General features: G+C 37.5%; 2 protein-coding genes across 2 annotated transcripts; one reads left to right on the top strand and one right to left on the bottom strand.

Moving 5' to 3' along the window:
• Positions 1-5,602: 5,602 nt before the first annotated feature.
• Positions 5,603-7,239, bottom strand: htr1ab (5-hydroxytryptamine (serotonin) receptor 1A b). The gene has a single exon (XM_026941318.3). The coding sequence runs from the start codon at positions 7,069-7,071 to the stop codon at positions 5,818-5,820; it is 1,254 nt and encodes a 417-aa protein (XP_026797119.1). The 5' UTR covers positions 7,072-7,239; the 3' UTR covers positions 5,603-5,817.
• A 1,628-nt stretch (positions 7,240-8,867) lies between these two features.
• Positions 8,868-17,746, top strand: rnf180b (ring finger protein 180b). Its single transcript, XM_026940955.3, has 7 exons — positions 8,868-9,013; positions 9,866-9,964; positions 11,833-11,919; positions 12,915-13,598; positions 15,139-15,352; positions 16,572-16,697; positions 17,353-17,746. Exons 1-7 carry the CDS (start codon positions 8,996-8,998, stop codon positions 17,544-17,546), a joined length of 1,422 nt encoding a protein of 473 aa, XP_026796756.3. The 5' UTR covers positions 8,868-8,995; the 3' UTR covers positions 17,547-17,746.
• Positions 17,747-20,190: the final 2,444 nt, after the last annotated feature.

Genomic DNA, 20,190 nt, shown 5'->3' with positions numbered 1-20,190 from the left:
TAAGGCAGCACTTGACAGGGAGATGTCAATGTACCGCACCATTTAACAAAGTGGAGGGTAAAAGCTTGGCTGAAAAAAATGGGCTTACAACAAGTGACAATTGATGTGTAAGGGGGAAAATGAAGACGGATACCTGAATTCTATACAGCCAACTATTCACCCAACTGACCTGAGTCACACAGCCAAGATTTAGAGGAAGTAAAGAGGAAGAAGTTGAAATGAGCAGATGAAGAATGGGGCATTGTGGGCAGGAATATTACTAAACATAAAGGAAAACATACGATATGTGTAACATTAGAAACTGTGAAGCTGATTTGCCGAAGGCAATGAGGAAGCAGTTCTCCACGGTACTTCTGGTACTTGGTAAATCTATTTAAAGGCCTATATGCAAAAAAAATTGAGAGATCAGTGCAGTAGCATTTTTGAAGCAGAGAGGCACAGGAATATGCTACAGCAACATCTAGCCTGACAAAAGTCAAACGGTGAAAAAGATGTCACATGTCGTGAACATTGTAGGTCTTCCTTCAGTTCCCTAGTAAACAGTTTAAGGCACTAACTAGATCAAAGTTAACAGGATAACATATCAACTAGAGTTATAGCAAACAGGCTAACCAAACTAGCATTATATCAAAGAAGCTAACCAAACTAGCATTAGAGTAAACATGCTAACTTATCAATTTGCTTTTCAGCAAACAGAACAATCATTAACTTGCAGTAATGTATACAGGCTAACCCACAACATAGCATTATAGGAAACAAGCTAACCAGGAACTAGCATAATAGTAAACAGGCTAACCCATATGTAGCATGATAGTAATAAAGTTATTCCATGAACTGTCTTTACAGTAAACAAAATGAATCTATAACCTAGGATTATAGTAAACAGACCTATATACAAATTAGCATTATAGTAAACAGAAACTTTCAAAATAAACAAGTAAATGAGCTAACTTATCAAGTAACATTACAGTAAACAGACTACTTTAGAGAGCTGCCTGTAAATTAACAGAAATTTATAGTAAATAACTGAAACATTTACAATAAACTACAGTGGCATGTTTATAGGTAATTGCTCTATTTTTTTTACAATATAACACCATATGTTTCCAGTAATATAGGGTACATTTCCCAGATGATTTTACAGTTTCCTCACAGCAGAGTGCATTTACTATAAATGTGATTAAAGTATTAACTAAAATGTACACTATAGAACTAAATGTAATGCACTATATGTGTGTTTATTCAAATCAGTTTCTAACTAAGGCAGGATACAGCTGATAGACCCAACCATGACAGTATAGAAGTAGTGGGATTTAAACTCACAACCGTCTGATCAGTAGTATGGCTGTAGCATTACCCACTGAGCCACTTCCCTCAGCTAGTGTGCACTGTACCAAATACTTCTATCCCTGAATGTGAACTCACACTAACTGACAAAATTCAGTGCTTTACTAAACTAAAAGTCTTACTAGTGTATAAGCTTTCCTCAGAGAGGGTTTGTGTTTGCTTGAAATAGAGATCATAAAAATGATCCACTAATTTCCAAATGTTGACAGCAAGAGAATTTTTACCATTGTCACTCCTAAAACTGACTAAAATGTTAGATATCCCAATATGCATTGCATTTTCTGGAATTTTACTGTAATTCAGTGCACTGCTCTATTTGCAACTCCTTTACAGTCAATCCTGCAAAATAATAAAACAGTATTTTCTGTAAAATAAATACTGTAAATTTACAGCAATTGTTTTATGGTGTACCAACTTGAATTATAATAGGAAATCTGTCTTAGGTATACTGTTTATTTTTCACTTACTTAACTGGCTAATTTGCTAATTTCTCAGTTTGTATGTGTGTATGTGTGTGTGTGTGTGTGTGTGTGTGTGTGTGTGTGAGCTCAAAAAATAGGTACATGATGTCCTTGCATTACATATTTTTGGGCTCAAATCAGCTGTCTTGATTTGAACTGAAGAATGTAAAGCAATCACAACACGGATCACAGCTCGTCATTCGGTTCAATGCCAGGGAGCGAATTTGAAGCCTCTTATCTCCATCTCTAGGTCCTGAAGGTAATCACACACTTCTTATTTCTGCTCGGCATGACAGCTCGAATCAACAATGAAGCTTTGAAAGGTAGATGACTCGACGTGTAAGAGTTCTGCATCTCGTTCTTTCCTCTTCCCAGTGCATCACCAGCCACCGGCTTCGCCACCTGATGAGCCTTCATCTGCTTTCTGAGTAGGCGGGAGAGGAGCATGTTGGGTAACGGGGATCAGGCAAAGCCGAGAGAAGCAACACATTTCAGATGTCAGGGGATGAAGCATGTGCAGGAAACATAATGCTCAAACCAGATTATGCATCCATTTTAAATCAGTAAATAAATCTTTAATTATATTGTCAGTAAATAAATAATTACACCAGTGCTGTTGAATTCTCAAATCTACCTGGTAAGAAGGTATTGATTAATTGTCTATAAAAGCCACTCAGACAGTAGTTCAGGCTGTAAATCAACACAGGTTTATATGAATACCTTTGTTTTAACATGTTATTCTTTCTATAGTAACAGCTCATACGTAGGGACTTGTACTGTGGATGCTGCACATAATCTAAGACTAATAATAAACAGATTATAAGTTTTAAAAGATCGTGTTGCTATAACAAATCAAAATTATTTATAAGGTGAAGTTGTCTGTAAGCAGATTTATGGAAGGAGTCTCCAGTGTTAGTGATTTGTAACAGTCAGAGGTAAAGCTGTAATGTTAAGTTTTCCAGGACAGAGGGGTTTATGCTTTGCAGTTTCTGAGTTTCACAAGCTGAATTTTTTTGTCTTTTTAACTTCAAGAGAGAGAAAGTATGACTTGTTGTTCATTCAGCATGTCCTGTTGTGTTTTATTCTTTATTTATTGTTTATTTGGTTACCTCTGGAGCACTATCTGCCTATTGCACTGTAGCTGTGTGTGGACCCTACGGCCTCTGTGTCTGTCCAGTTGGTGGTGCCCACGTGACACTCGCTCTATTGTCCTGGGCTTTTGATCAGATAATTGCCCCTCAAACCCAGAGTTTTCAACCTCTGAGTGTCACTATGGAGACCGGCATATCTGCCAGCTGTGTGGAGTGGCTTTTAGTGGTTTCAGTTTGACCGCTAGAGTGACTCGGGAATATGAGCTCTTCTCACCAATATGAAGTCATGGGAGAATGTGAAAAAATTATCAGCTGGATGAGAAGAGAATGGTTTTTTTTTTCTATTTTTTGACACATGCATTTTGATAACAAAGCAGAATAGAATAGAATAGAATAGAATAGAATAGAATATTGTCTTTGGATCCTACACTCTAAATCTAAAAAGGTTAAATTTAGAACTCTTACATGTTTTATGTACAGTTTCATTTCTCTTATGGAAAAATCACATACTTTCACAATTTCACTTGATTATATGTTTTTGACATGTGAGTCATTTGTGATGATGTGAGAAGCATGTGAAGGTGTATTCCTCCATGAAATTGCTGATGTGTAATCAAATAAATCTCTGCGAGAATTATGATATAATCATGTGAAAAATAAAACAACATGCCCTTCACATGAAAAACTGATGTGAAAATAATCATGTGTAAAAAAAAAAATCCCCTGTAAAAAATTAATCATTTGAAACAATCACATGAGGAAAAATGAAAAGCAGTACAAGTGAAGTCCACATGTGAAGAAAGTCTAATAATGTCAAGTGACTAAAAGCCACGTGTCAAGTGACTAAAAATCACACGTGTAAAACCCTTATAGGAATCTAGAAATCCTTGGCTATCCGAAGAAGCTTTAAAGGGTTCTTTTTCGAGTGTAAATATGTTTCTGTATGTATGCGTTCTTGCTTCTTTGTTTGGAAGATACCTTCTTATAAAATGTACCACATTTTATGTGACAAACCCTTGTCACTGGGTGGAACCTTTAAAGGAAACCTCCATCCTGAAATACATTAAATATGTGTATAATGATATATTTGTGATGTGTTTAGTGCTAATTTGTTGGTTGGTGCTGTATTTCTGTTATCCCAATGAGACGTTAGCAGCTTTCTGCTGCTCTGATGTAACAGGGGGATATTGTTATTGCTAGCACAGTGTCATTGGTGTTTAATAGGAAAGCAAAATTCATCATTCTCAAACATAAGTTATAACAGTCAGGTTTCTCTGCTAGCTCCTATATAAACAAAAGAGCAAAGAGCTTCTTTTCCCACTCACCATTTTGAACCTATGTTCAAAATCATATTAATAAGAAATCTAGCATAGAGGTAGTGGAAATACACCAAACACTGGACTCAAAGTTTCACAGTGAAATGCAGATGTACATGCAACGCAGCTATTGTGCTGAGTTACGGCAGAGACTCGGCTCCGACTGGTTAGCAGTCTATGAGATGATGAGTGCGATGACGTTGATGGTGTTATTAGTACAAAAGTTGAAGTTTTGGAACCTGATCTGTCTGAGCAGAGTATATAGATGAGGAGGTGAGAGAGCCAAACAGATTAAAGGACTAAAGCACTGCTGAAATTCATAATTAATTAATTAATTAATTAATTCAATAACTATCGGACGCCACTGAAATTCACATGTTAATTATAAAGGTTAAGTAGTTCAAGGTGGACTTTTCCTTTAAGCACTTCTCTTTCAGATCTATAGCTATAGAAACACAATTACTGTACATAATAGAGCCATTAAGGACCAGTAGTTTGTGCGTGGTGAACAATAATGTACCTTGTATTGACTGTGACCTGTACCTATTTCATTAAATATTTGCAGATCTTTCACCATCATTTATCTGCATCACCTTGCATTTGGAAGCCTGATCACGCAAAAATAAATTAAATTGCTTCATCTGTTGTTTGTCCTCTGCTTGCTCTTTGCCATGAGGGATGGAGGTGAAAATTACACAGAAATGAATTTTCACAGAATAAATTGAACTTTATCAGTATATGAGCCCATTTTCTATCATATGTTCCTGTTTTCCTAACTATTAAAATGAATTGTGAAAAATCTAAAATTCACCTATTTGGGGATATAATGTATTTTTGAGCACACTGAAAAATAGCAATGATATATTTTACCTATTTTTATGTATAATATAAAAATATATAATTAACAACAACAACAGCAACAACAAGGATAAGAAGAAGAAGGAGGAGGAGGATAATGATGATGATGATGATGATGATTATTATTATTATTAGTAGTAGTAGTAGTAGTAGTAGTAGTATTGGTAATAGTACCAGTATGTGATTATTTCTAACTAAAAAATTCTTAAAGAAAGCAGTGACCATGCCTGATGACGCACTATAAAACTAACTAAAGGTATTGTTTTAAAGTTTCCCATTTTCTTAAATTTTAGTGTTTATTAATTTTATCAAATATTTCCATTTATGATAAGCTATGAGGGTGAAGTGTGTTATATGAAGTCATTAATTATACTTGTGCCTCTTTTGTATAACAGAGTTATGCTGCATAAATCATCAACAATTTAGCAAAGATTATTGATGATGCCAGTTTTGATTAAATTTTTGTTGTTGCTGTTTTATTTCTAAGCTGTGACACATAAAGAAGCACAGAGGAGTCAGATTAGAGACAGTTTATTTCACAGCATGAACACATTCATGCTTCCAATGGACATGAGCAGTACATGGGGTTCCTTTATACACAGTATTATACATCTTTTCTGAAAACAGAAACAAATTTATAATAAAAATAATAAACGATGAGAATAATGACCCATTTCCACCACGGGATAAACGTCATCATTCTTTATCCCACTGAAGGAATGTTTTACTAGAGTTTTTCCACAGCTATTTTCGACAAAAGTGACATTTGATGATTTTTTGGAAGGCGCTCTGGAAGTCCTTGTTGAAGTAGGCGTAGATGATGGGGTTGAGCAGCGAGTTGGAGTAGCCGAGCCAGTTGATCACGTCCTGGAGCCACACGGGCATCTCGCAGGACGGGCAGAAGGGCATCACCAGGGCTTTGATAAAGAAAGGCAGCCAGCACAGGATGAACGTGCCCATGATGATGCCCAGCGTCTTTACGGTTTTGCGCTCCCGCGCCAGCGCCAGTTTTCTCTTCGCCTCCGTGTTTTTCTCGTGTCGGTTCTCGAAGAGCGGCGCCGAGCTCGGTGTGTTAGGCAAAGGCAGATCGTGCTTTGAATTGCCCTGAACTTCCACGATCTCCACAGACTCGCCGTCGTCCGTGTGCTTGACCGCGCCGTTGACGCACGACGCCGGCTTGGGCTCCACGCTGCTCCTCCAGCTTTTACCCGGCTCTCCATTGGCGCGCTGAAACAGCGCCGGGGACACAGTCAAGCATGTGACTTTTTTCTTCTCCGTCCTGCGTACCGTCTTGCGGATACGAAACCGTGCCGCTTTGAAGATGCGTCCGTACAACACGAGCATGAGGATGAGCGGGATGTAAAAGGCGCAGAATGTTGAGTAAATGGTGTACCACGGGTCGTGGCTGATCGCGCACGCTTCGGGGTTGGCCATGCCTTCTGCTTTGCTTTTGGGTTGCGATTTCATAATCAGCATGGGCGGCACAGATATCAAGAAGCCCACCAGCCACGTAGCGCCGATCAGAACCGCCGCGCGCTTCAGCGTCCTCTTTTTCATATAGTCTATAGGCTCGGTGATCGCCCAGTAGCGGTCCAGCGCAATGGCGCACAGATGCAAAATCGAAGACGTGCAACACAGAACGTCCAACGAGATAAATATGTCGCATGCAACCTGTCCGAGTGTCCATTTGTCCAAAACTTGGTAGAGGCACGCCATAGGCAGGACGAGTACCGACACCATAAGGTCCGTCACGGCGAGAGACCCGATTAGGTAGTTGGCCACGTTTTGGAGTGACCTCTCCAAAGCTATAGCGGCCACGACGCACGCGTTTCCAAACACCGAGCACAGGATAAGCGCGCCGATCAGCACAGACGTCGATATTTGATAACTCAGTGGTACCTTAGCTGTCAGCGACACTTTGTCACTTTGGTCCTCTAGATTGCTGTCGTTTTGGAACAACGAGGACGCGTTCTCTGTTTCGTCCATGTCGCGGGGCATCAACGAGCGCAAAAGTCGGAAAAAAGCGTCGCTCACCTACCTACTGAACTCCTTCTGCAGGAGCGCGCGCGAACAGGACATGAGCATCGTCACTGACGGCTTGTGACGAGTGCGCGAGCTTTTATACCAGCACCGGATCACACGTCAGTTACCTACGCAGGTGGATGAGAGTTCACACTCTGTGCATCCGCGCATGCAATACCTGTCATCATTAACAGGAGACAACGAGCATCCTGGTTAAAGGCTGAAAATGTCACGTGTACGGTCTCTTATGCGCGCTGCTTGTTAATTGCTGTACAAATGGATCAAAATAATGGACAACTTAATTTATGACACCAAAGTTTCCAGGCTCAGCTCCGTGGCCAGCGATATTCACAAACTGGAAACGTGCAACTGCTGCCACCTGGTGTAACAAGCACTTTCAAATCGTTATACGTCTTTTCATTCATTCATTCATTCATTCATTCATCTTCAGTATCCTGGCCACAGTCACGGTGAATCTGGAGTCTATCCCAGGAACACTAAGCACGTGACCAGAATACACCCTGAATGAGACGCCAGTCCATCACCTTTATACGACTGAATAAATAAATAAATGAATAAATAAATAATAACAACATAGTCATTGGCCAGTATATCTACCATATAGTGCCATCAGCCATCAGGGACCACATAAGGTTTAGTGGGTGTGGTGTTATGGGTGTGTGTGCTAAAGCATTGGAATTTTAAGGCCAATTCTATTATTTCTGCTATTCACTGAAGACATTTGGGTTTGAGTTCAAAAGATGAAAATGAGACGATAGACCAGAATTTCAGCTTTCATTCTCTGATATTTACATCTAGATGTGTTAAACAACTTAGAACATGACACCTTTGGTGGCAGACCACCCAATTTTTAGCTGAGCAAAAGTATCGGAACAGATAGACTTAAAGTAAATTAAAGTAAATAACACTTAATTTTTTTATTTTTATTTTTGTATACCCCATGCATCTCTTCAGTCTCCTCTTCAGGAAGTGAAATGCATGCTTGCAATGCATCTGGTGATCTTGGTAACCATTGGGTTAGGATCTGCTGATTGACTTGGCCAATCCAAAACCTTCCACTTTATCCTCTAGTGAAGTCCTTTGTTGTGTTGGCATTGTGATTACTGCTGGCATTGTGATTATTGTTGGCATTGTTATTGTTGGCATGTTATTGTTGGCATTGTGATTATGTTGGCATTGTGATTAGGATTATTGTCTTGCTGCATGATGAAGTACCTCTCAATTAGATGGGATTCATTTCTCTGTAATTTGGCAGACAAAATGTTTCTGTAGACTTCTGAATTCATTCTGCTGCTACCATCATGAGTTATATCATCAGTAAAGATTTGAGCCTGTTCCAGAAGCAGCCATACAAGTCCAAGCCATGCACACAACCATGTCAGTGTCACTGGTTTACTGCGAATGGATTACCACTCAGATAATATCTGCTCAGTGGTAGTCCTGTGTTGGTCTACTTCCACTGATGGAATGACAAACTGTATAGAGTTTGTACAGAGCAAGAGATAAGATAAAGTGTAGCTGCCTATATGACAGGGGGCCTGATAAAATGAACAAGAAATTACTTTTTTTTTTAATGTTTTTAAAGTTAATAATTTATTACGTATAAACCCTGAAAAAAATACAATAAGCATGTTCTGTCTTATCATATATCACCATAATAAAAAGAAAGAAAATAAAAAATAAAGCAGTATAACCATTAAGTACAGCCTGGGAGGTGAATGGTTAATTTCGAATCGCGTTTTAGACGTTACATGCCCCCAAACGGCTTCCGTATCCTGGCTGTTAGGAAAAAGCCGACTCAACGTGTTATTTGTTTTTAGCCAGCTTGCTAGTTAGCTTCAGCTTCGTCGAGGTCTTTCTCGGAAATATCGTCCAAACAATGGCTTCCTTTGATACGGTATTTACATTTTGTATTATTAACCTTACATTATTGATTATAATCTTTATTCAAGTCATTGACAATAAGTATTGTGAATCTAAAGTACCTTTAAGCCGTACATTAGCTACGCCTAAAGTTTAACCGGATATTTAACCTGTATTAGGAAAGCTATCAAGTATGTACTTTATAACTTATTAACCTATTAAATCTTTGCAATATGTAGAGAGTTAACAAATTTACAACCTGGTGAACCGGTTACAAATATCACCAATATTCAGAAACTTGACTTGAATGATGTATTATAAAAGTTTTGCTTTAAAGCCAAACAGCAGAGGTGAAAAAGGTTATATTTTAATCTGATTGTTTGTTTGTTTGTTTGTTTGTTTGTTTATGATAGATTGTTAATTGTTGATTGCTGTTATTCTTTGTATTGGAACCTTTTGAAAATGTAAATTTATTTATGCAAATAAGGCTTTGTTTATTTAAATATGCATAACCAAAAATCTAGTCGTTTGATATTCTTAGAATTAAAATGTTTATTTCAGTTCCTCAGTAGAAAAATCTTTACCAAAAAGTTTGTTGGAAAATGATTTCTATATGATTTAAAGAAATCTTTTTTACCCCCTGCTAAATTGGCTGCTTAAGAGTAACTTTTAATCTTAAGATTTTTTATGAATAGAGCTTCTAGTTTATATGAAATATAAATTAGTGACAGGAATAAAATTTTCCTACACCTGTCTCTCACCGCATCCTCTAATATTTGACTTTGACTTCATTTCTGTGGCTAACAGAAACAATCCTGGCCTTGACAATTCACCATTTCTATGTGCCTGCTGCTGATTAACTAGTGTTCCACATTTTTAAATACAGGACGGAGTATCAGACCCTGTTGGAATCCACGAGGAACCGTCAGTCCTTCGCTGTAAAAAGTGCCGAAGATGTGTTGTAGATTCATCATGCTTGCTTTCAGTGAGTTTGTTTTTATGCTGAAAATTTGTGTACATTCAGATGATGAACAGCGGTTACCAAAAGGAGAGAATTCACACTGAATTTCAGCTTGGGCAGAATCGCAAATGCAAGAAAAAGGAGTTTACTTCCATGTGACTAAGCAGGGGCTTCATCTGTCCAGCCCAGGGCTTCACATTGGTCTGTGTGTGTGCAGCTCTGTACTGCTGTTATTTAGACTCAGTAGAAACCTATAGCTTGAACAACTGTTTATTAACTTCAGAAGTCTGACGTAAATAAGTATATAGTCAGTAAAATCTGGCAACATCCTTTATACCCCAGAGGTATTCAAATTGTGGGGCAGGAATTGCAGGACGGGTGCGTGTGAGATGAAAAATACAAAACATTAAAAAAAAAAAAAAATTATATGACTCAGTTCAGACCTGCCAACCTTTATGCATTTAATGATAGATTTCAAAATATACCAAAAGAGCAGTCTTCTTTTTTCCCTAATAAAATCAGCAGATGAGCCAATTAACATATGAATCCAAAATGACTGACAGTTCCACTGGAGTTTTGAGCTCTCTCACAGCAGTGCCTCTATTCAGTATAACCGCAGTTCTATAAACAAGAAATTAATATTGAGTAAAATAATTTCAGGCACAATATGGACAAACGTTCGGTTTATTTTTGCTCTTCTAGTGGAAATAGATACTGAAGAAGCTACACTCACTTTATAGCCCATCAGCTTGCTCACTATCTATCTCACAATGATTTGTACATTCCCGTTAAAGGTGCAGCCGGTGAAATTGGATTCGCTTCTTTCTCATCTTCATCTGACAAGCTTTCATATTTCAAGTCAAAAGTTGTATTCATGAAAAAATGTATCGTTTGTCATGTCCATTGATGATGTCACTAACACTACTGTAGTAACTGTTTAGACCTAAGAAGTAGAATTTTACATAATGAACACAGACGAGCAGAGTGATACACGCAGTGAAACGTCCCAGTGCTTTTAATATAAATATAAATTTGGTTATAATGGTAAATATAAGCACTCTTGGAACACTACTCAACCAATCAATTTAGTGGACTGAAACTAACTGTTGTGCAATGTGAAATAAAAACTATCAATGTATGTCAAACCTAACTATATAAGTTATATATATAGTCATATATAACTATATAAATTGATTGGACAAGCGGCCTTCCAAGTGTACTTGGAGCACTAGTGGGCTCAAAAAAAAAAAAACAAAATGGGAGGTGGGACTCTTGGGGGAAAAAATTTGAATATGTCTGAATGCAGAATACATTTCATTTTCCTTATCAAAACCTGAAACCGATCTTTTCTGTTGCAGACAAAAATCGCACTTCATAAAAGAATCCTTAGGCCCTGAGTTGAGATTGGTGTTAGAATGCATAATAGATGCTCATCGGTAGCTGATGTAGTGCCCTTGCTACCAAACACATACAGTATGAAGACAAAGTTCTGTCAGTGTGAGAAACTTTGATTAAAATCTCAGGGTGTGTGCAAGGCTACGACATTCGTCAAAAAGCCACCAATAAGAGAATGGCATAGGATTACATAAAACTCATGGGACAGCTAAAAATATGGTAGTGGCAATGGCAAAATGTAAATAAAACATGCTGATGTACGGAAAAAATATACTTACTATCTCAAACCCAGTTTGAAGAATGTTTGTGTTCTGCGAGCCCGTTTAATCTGACATGAAGAACACATTATCACGCAGTCTGTTGTAGCATTCAGCCAAGACTTCACTGGAATCTTCTCGTGTGACAAGGAATAATCAGGCTTAAGATATTATGCTTCTTGTTTTGATATAATGGATGTGGTGAATAAATGCTGAAGTTGTTAATTTTTCTCCTCACAGGCCTCAGAAGACCTCATGGCTGGATGCACAGTGTGGCATGTGGATGTTGATGCATTGCCTGATTGGATCCTGTCAGTTATTAATCAGGTACTGGCCTTGTGAAGTTTTTCTTGAAGCTTTTCAAATTAGCAGTTCAAGACAGGTGTCATCAAATTTAAGGTCATGTGACTCAAAAACAGTAACAGTTAAGTAAGGAATAAAACACGGTGGGGCGTGAGTAACTGTTATCACCCCAATGTTGATTATTTTTGTATAACAGCACATCCCAAAATATCACAGTTATTTGCCAACAATTGCAATTTTTCTTATTAATTAAAGAATGACATGTCATGCTTTTTATCTATTTGTTGTCACCTTTAATGTCAAATGTCTGCAAAACAAGTTTCTGTTCTCATTTATGTGGTATAAACAGTTGTTCCTTCACCAACCTGTCTCTTTCTCTCTTTTAGTTAATAGACAATAAAATGCCGCTTGTCATGTTAGTGAGAAACCACAAAGCGTTCCTTTATCCTGAAGTTTCCCCAGTGTAACTTAAAGTAACAGTTTTACCTCTGTCTGTTACAAAGTGCTGACACTGGAGACTCCTTCCCTAAATGTTGAATAAAAGTCTCCTTACGAGAAACCATTACCATATCAAACATTACACACATTTTTAATCCCTTCAACTGGATCATCTGCTATACAAGTTCCTGTGAATGAGCTGTTATAGAAATGATTATGGATTAGAACAAGTGCAGTAATGCAAACCTGTGATTTGCAGCTTGCAGTCAAAGCTGCTGTTATGGAAAATTAACCAACACTTGTTATCACTTAATCAGAACCAACATTTGACAGCAATGGGTGTAAGAAGAAATAAAATTGGGTCAATACAAAAAGGTGTACCTGGATAAGTCACAGAACCTGCTAGAAAATGTCTATAAATGTATAAAGAATGCTGGAACTGTATCTAAATACTATATAAACACACTAAATACTGTAAACTTAATGTAAACTGTAACTAAATAAGGGTTTTTAAAAGTGTCAGTGAATGTTTTAAAGCAATCTTTTAAAAAAATGTTAGTGAATGACTTCTCTTTTCACAGGTTCACTGGACGACAGGGAAACTGAACTGCCAGCATTGTGGAGCACGTCTCGGTGGTTTCAACTTTCTAAACTGTTCACGATGTCCCTGTGGACACGACACGACCGTGCACCTCATTAAAAGCCGTGTTGATCAGGTCGTAAAGCATCTGGTCTACTTGAGCAAACCAGGTACAGCTAGAGTACACACAGGGTTTCAGGTTAAACACAAAGATCTAGAAGGACCAGAGGACAGAAACCTGGGCTGTGACCTACATCCGGTCACTCATGGACTAAACCCAGAGCCTGAGCTCCAGAGCAGAGAAATACAAGCAACTCATTTCGATGGTGAGCCATCTGTCATCTCTCCATTCAGTCGTCCGCTTTCTTTGCCTCTCCTTCATCCTGTACATGAGGAAATGAACGAGGCAGCGGCTCATGATGACAGCCACACACACCTGACACCAACAGAGCTATCAGATCATCTGCAGAACCAGGACAGTCATCTTGATTCCTTTCCATCACCTACTCAGGACACGGTCACGGGACAAGCGGATATCAGTGATGGTGTTACAGAGGAAACACAGGACCATGCCTACTTCACTCCTGTGCAGATGTTGACCAAAAGAGAGAAGAATCGCTTAAAGAGCCTGAGGAGAAAGCAGAGAAAGAAAGAACGCTGGATTCAGAGACAGCTTGAGGAGAAGGTATTGGTTAGATATTTTATAGACTTTCAGATGAATATTTTTTAAATGATAGAAGTGAAGTCGCTGTTCCTAGAACAAATCCGGTTGATGGTAAACATAATTCAAAACACTAGCAAAGAGACATACTCCGTGCGCCTCTTTTTATGTGACTGGTAGCTCGATTTAATGACAGGATGTCCAAATTAAAATTAGGACTGTGTTATTCAGTTATTGGCAGTTCTCTCAGGTCAGGGTCATACTTTCTTTCAGAAATAAAGTCTGTTTGGATTGCAGTGAAAAGAGTCCTCAACAAACTGTATCAGAGTTTAACAGACATTTAAAACCAGAGATCAATATGAGCTACATAGCGTATCCTAAATGGCTGAATACTCAGCTGAGTAATACATTCATTTTCCAAACCAGTAACTTAACTAGGTAGCAATGAATCAATCTGAATATATTTTATACAGTGTTTGACTCCAGATTTTCCATACGCAATACAGATACAATCCAATTTAATCCATTATATGAGCAAACATATTCTCACCTTAGTGCTAAAAAAGTAATTGGAAGCATCCAAACAATAATAAGCTTTCACTGTCTCTCTGGTGTAAACACACTCTGTATCAACATGATAGTGATACACACTAGGGTAAGTCACTTCAAGGTAGAAGTCTGCGGGGGGAAAAAATTCTTATTCAGAGGCTCCGCTAATGACAATTGATCATTTATTGTTAATGTTTGCATATTTCTGGTTTGTTTTTCAGGAGACACAAGAAGTATGAACTAGTCATTTTGGTTTGACAATTTTACATTTACAAATGGCGCCACCTGAAATGCTTTAGGAATAGACATGCGGAGTAACTTGGTTATTGTTTACCACAGAGAAATGGTTTATATCAATTTATTTTTCTTTATTTTTCTATCTGTTTTTTTTCTGTCTAGTTAATGTTTTGGTGTAGAGGAATTTGAAGTTCTTCTGAGAAGAATCGTCATTGTAGTTGCGTAGTATGTCATTTAGGGGATGGTTTACAGATGATGTTTTGCATTCACCTACTGCTCATTAACTATGACTGTATCGTTAATATGGACAATAGTGTTTATCAGTGATCTCACTTGTGAACGAGTCGACTCTTTGAGCTGCCTCTATTAAGTGAAGGTTGGTAGCGGTAGCTGACTCTAATTTTCAGTGCACATATTTGTGGCCCTTACTGGTTTTACATTTGTATAGATAAATAGATTTTATAACTTGAGTTATGACTTAAGATTTTATGAAACAATTTATACCACAGTACTGTTAAATCCTGTAATTGTCTAATCATTCATTAATTAATAAAAAAAATTTAATAATTTGCAAATTATGCTATAAGAGGAATAAAACACTTTGGGGGCACGCTGTTATAGGAAAATAATCAACTTCATAGTGATAACAGTATCTTTGCTTTGTATTGGGCTGCATCACACAACCCCATCAATCAGGATTTCTTAAAATAATCCCATTTGTTGAGATGATCATGTATGCATGAGTGTAAGGATGGTAAGTGGTGTGTGTGTGTTTCAGAGTGTGAGCTGGAATCTGACGAGCAGCGATGAAGAGGAGAAAGAGGGCTGCATGTGTGCCGTTTGTCTGGACGTGTACTACAAGCCGTACATGTGTCAGCCCTGCAGCCATGTGTTCTGTGAGCCCTGTCTGAGGACGCTGGCAAAGAGCCGGGCCAGCAGCACACCATGTCCTCTCTGCAGAACTCTCATATCACATGTGATCTTCCAGGAAGGTCAGCAAATCGATGAAAACAATCTCTTTCAGCAGAGTAGCATTAGGACTGAGATTAGTTAAATATAATGGGAACATGGTCTTGTTTTAACACTAGCACTGGTTTAAACTGTAGTTCCACATGGAGAAACATATCTTTATTGAAATTCTTTATTTGTTGCTATGAATTTTCCAGCTAGGTATATGTTATAATTTTTTGCATTAGCCAAATAGTAATATTGCTGTTTCTTAGTGTTGTACAGTAGCCATGCTACTCCAGCAACTACAGTAAAATTATGGAAAGGTGTACTACTGCTAGCTTGGTTCTTATATAGCATTAATAAAACCTTATAGCATCATGGTAGTGGCAGCAGTTGGACAAACAAGAGCTTCTCATAAAGTGAATTATGAGGTTTTGCCATTAACCATTGCTATCTTATGACTTTCTGTTAAGGCTGGACAGATAGAGAGATATATTTTCCAGACCTGAGAAAGGGATTAAATTCAGGGTTCTGTGTTAAGCAGAAACAAATCTCAGCCAAAAGCTTCACTTAAAATGGAAGAGTAAGAGCTCTTCATAGGACTAAACCTTAAACATAAATTGGCATTTGCATCGCCATAAATAAAAACGAAATGCCCAGTTTCTGTGCCAAAACAAGTGCACAAAATTCATACACAAAGCACTGTCATACCAGTGTTGAATTCTTATGTTTACATAATAATAATAATAATAATAATAATAAGAAGAAGAAGAAGAAGAAGAAACAAATTATACATACCAGCCAGGACTAAAGGAAAGGCTTCAGCTCAGGAAAAAATACAGTGCTGAAAACGGCAACACAACACAAGGGACAAACACTAGACTACACCAGTAGGAGGGCTGATTTGGCCGTCAAGCTTCAGACTCTACCAGCTTTTTTTTTTTTTTGGTGAAAATATTAATGATAGGTCTTAGCTGCAGTGTGAGTTTAAATTAACAAACAAGATTGTAACTGACTGGCTTTATGTGTCAGAGGAATCTATATATTGATTTGTTTTCTTTTAGCAGACAGAATTTAATAGCGTGGGTCTCATACTCCAGCTTGACTTATTGTCATTAAAGTACTAAAAATGATTTTTTTTAAAAATTGCTTTTTTTTTTTTTTCTCCCTATTAGAAACAGAAACAGTAGTACTCAGTAAGAATGTGGTCGTAAGTCATTTCTGATGTCTGAATGAATCATGGATGCGTTTGTGTTTCAGAGCTTCACCAACACACTAGGACCCACTTCCCCAAAGAATACCGCATGAGAAATGAGACTTTCCATAAGACCAACTATTCCAAATGGCCCCTGCCCAGCTGTCCGAAGCATTTTCACTTTTTATGGGGTTTGTTATTTGAGAGATATTTTACTTATGCTGTTTTTAAAATATTATTCAATATTGTTTCCATCTGTTTTGGTGCCGAGTGCCTAGTCTTATTAGTACAATTTAAGATGTGTATTCATAATATATTGTGCTTTTTAAAAAGGTATTGATTAACTTTCTATACCAGCAGCTCTGACAGTAATGCTGCTGCAAATCACAGGTTTATATTAATGCTCATTCTAATACAGTAGTGTTTCTGTAGTAACAGCTCATTCACAGGGACTCAGAGGCAGACTCTCAATTAAAATGTGTTATTATTGATATGGTGAACTTTTCTGTAAGGAGTTTATTTAACATTTATGGAAGGAGTCTTTAGTTTCGGGGTTTTGTAACAGTCAGAGGTAAAGCTGAAACTTTACACACAGGAAAGTCTTACGGAGGTTACGCTTTGCTGCAATTTTTGTCATATTAACTTCACGGGAGATTAAAAAGAGGGGCCGTCGAGAGAATGATTATTTATAGCTGCTATGAAGAAAGGGAAAACAAACCTTTTTTAAGATGACATTAAATTATCATGACATTAAATGTTACTATAAATTAATAACAAGTATGATGTGTAGTTCTGTAATTGTTTACTTAGTTAACTGTTCATTAAGTGTTATTGTCCATGTTTCAGGTCTGCAGAGACACAGAGCTTCGGCTGGTCAGTGGCAGTTCCCTCTCAGAGCGTTGGGACTGAACAGACTGGAACTGGGAGACATAAGGGGCTGGACTTTTCACTCTGATATGATCACCTTCATCTTCTCTTTCCACTGGGTGCTTTCCTCTTTTATCATTTTGTGTGGCCTTTTCTACATCCTCCTCTGGTGATATGACGAGAACTCGACCATGTCAGAGATGTATGAGGCAAAGCCGTGGACACATACTATCACTATACACATTATGTATTATTTTTAGAAAGTAAAAGGTATTTTTTTCTAAGTGATATACATTTCAGAGATACTGTTCAGGTCGTTTCGATCTGAGAGCAACAAAGTGATAATAAAAGTGTTAATAATGACTGGTTTAAATCTGAACAAAAAGGTGATATTATTAGTGCCCCATTCCCTCTTATCTCTTATTTTCACACCCGGTTCCCATTAGGATATTTCCCCAGCATGGGAAGCGACTTCTGAGTTTATATTGTTAATAATCAAGATAGGATATGATGTATTGGAGGTTTTAAAATGCATTTTACTGGTTATTACGTTCATTCGTTCATCTTCAGTAAGCGCTTTTTCCTGATCAGGGTCAAGTTGAATCCAGAGCCTATCTCAGGAACGCTGGGTGTGAGGTAGGAATACACCCTGGAACAGATGCACACGCATGCCACAGCTCATTTACATTTAGTGACGCCCACAAAACTCCAAAAAGTTAGGGTTTGCAGAGCGCTGAAAGTGTGAAAATTAATTTTTACTTAGGTCTACACCAATAACATTGATTTTGTAATGTAACAGTACCTGAAAAGAGTAAAATCAGGAGACAGAAAAGGTGAATTAGCTATGAATTAAGAAAATGGTTCGATGTGAAAATGGAGAAAAAAAAGAAATCTACACTGTACCCAGGTGATCACCAAGCACATCACACAGGGAAACTGCAATGTTTAATTGTTTTAAGTCTTGGCTTGCCAGAAAGCTGTTCTTCAGCCTCTCACACACTTTAACCTCTTGCACACCAGTGTGCCCTCCCCAATGCTGTGCTGGAAAAGCAAGACGGGATGTGTCAGAATACCTGTACTCAGGATGCCTGATGAGAATACACAACACTAGGGAGCATTCATTGCAGCTTGAGACATACCACATAGGTCAAATATCGATCACTTAGTCATGGTTCTAAAGCATTAAAAGAAGATGCAGTGGCTAGCGGCTAGTTTCTTAATTTATGATTTTGTGTTGACTTGCTTTCTTTAATTATATTTTTTTTCCATATTTAACATTTCTTTTATTAATACATAAATCTGAAATTTAATGTGTGTGTAATTGAAATAAATGAGCTATGTAAACTTGACAGTGTAATCCATACATACTTGTAATTCATTTACAAGTAAGCAGATGAAAGGTCTACAGTTGATTTCAAGCATTTGCATTTGGAATCTGTTGCTGAGAGATAGCAAAAAACATTAGATGTGGACAGATCAACTATTTGGTACGTTCTTAAAAAGCACTGGTGAGCTCAGGAACACCAAAAGGCACGGAAGACCATGGAAAAATCTGTGGTGGATGACAAGTATTTTTCTGTCTCTGGTGGAGAAAAACCCTGTCACAACGGTTTGCCAGATGAAGAACACCAGGAGGTAGGCCTATCTGTGTCAAAGTCAACAATCAAATGTAAACTTTAACAGAGTAAATACAGAGGGTTTACCACAAGATGTAAACCACTGGTAAGCCTCAAAAACAGGAAAATCAGATTAGAGGTTTTTTTTAAAAAAAAAAAAAAAGGCTGCTAATGGAACTGGTTCTCTTGCATTTCTTGATGATGTGACTGATGACAAAAGCAGCAGGATGATTTCTGAAGTGTATAGGATTATATTATATTATATATATTATTATCTGCCCAGATTCAGCCGAATTCTTCAAAACTCATTCAAAAGTGCTTCACAATGCAGATGGACCTGAAGCACACTTCAAAACTTGTTAATTCTTAGTAATTAGATCACATTCAACAGAACTTAATTTATTTTTTCAAAGTCCGCTGCCCAGTTGAGTTGCCTGTTTATGGTAACAGTAGAAGCATCTAATATATAACAATATAGCTTTTAATTGAAAAGGATTTGGCAAGAGTTTATGGGTAACAACTTTGTGGGTAACAAAGTTAAACAAAGTTGTTAATTTGTGGTGTCTCAATACTTTTTCCTTATTACTTTCATTCTATAAACACATGTTTGTTTATGCTTATGAATACATACTTTATGTTCATATTTATAATTTGAAATCTGAAGTGCATATATACAGTAAACCAGAATATATATTAAATGAAATAAAAAAAAAAACATGTCTGAATAATTACTTCCCCTCACAATATTGCCACAGCTTCCTCTTAAGTGGCACAGTTAACCTGGCCCTAAATGCCTGTGGAAGGTATTATGGAAGGTAGCATTTCTAACCATTAATAAGAGAAAACCATTAGGAACCGAGAGAAACATGTGTAAGCTTGTCCTGTCACAAGGCCACATTCGGCCCAAAACTGAAACGCAGCACCTGCATCTGCAGTTGTTACAGCTTCCCTTTACTGCCTAAACCCACCAAAATATTTGCTGCTAATAGTAATTAATTAATTGAAATGCTAATTTACATATTAATTGATGAGTGTAGATTAATTAGTTCATATGGCTACAAGGTCACCATCACAGCCCCCAGGTCATCAGTGAGCAGAAGTACTGACTATCCTGGATTATTTATGTATTTATTTATTTTTTGACTATCCTGGATTTTTTTTTTTTTTTTGAAACAGGGGCCCACAGAAATTTGTGGAACGC

This window comes from Pangasianodon hypophthalmus, chromosome 15, assembly GCF_027358585.1.
Source record: "Pangasianodon hypophthalmus isolate fPanHyp1 chromosome 15, fPanHyp1.pri, whole genome shotgun sequence".
NCBI classification, from domain to species: domain Eukaryota; kingdom Metazoa; phylum Chordata; class Actinopteri; order Siluriformes; family Pangasiidae; genus Pangasianodon; species Pangasianodon hypophthalmus.
This window is presented reverse-complemented; position numbering and strand designations above follow the sequence as displayed.

What these genes read in the sequence shown, in the direction of transcription:
- htr1ab (XM_026941318.3), bottom strand. Translation starts at nt 7,071, where the DNA reads ATGCCCCGCGACATGGACGAAACAGAGAACGCGTCCTCGTTGTTCCAA.
- rnf180b (XM_026940955.3), top strand. An exon ending in TCCTGTCAGTTATTAATCAG is followed by an intron (nt 11,920 to 12,914) that starts GTACTGGCCTTG and finishes CTCTTTTCACAG; the next exon opens with GTTCACTGGACGACAGGGAA. An exon ending in ACATGTGATCTTCCAGGAAG is followed by an intron (nt 15,353 to 16,571) that starts GTCAGCAAATCG and finishes TTTGTGTTTCAG; the next exon opens with AGCTTCACCAACACACTAGG.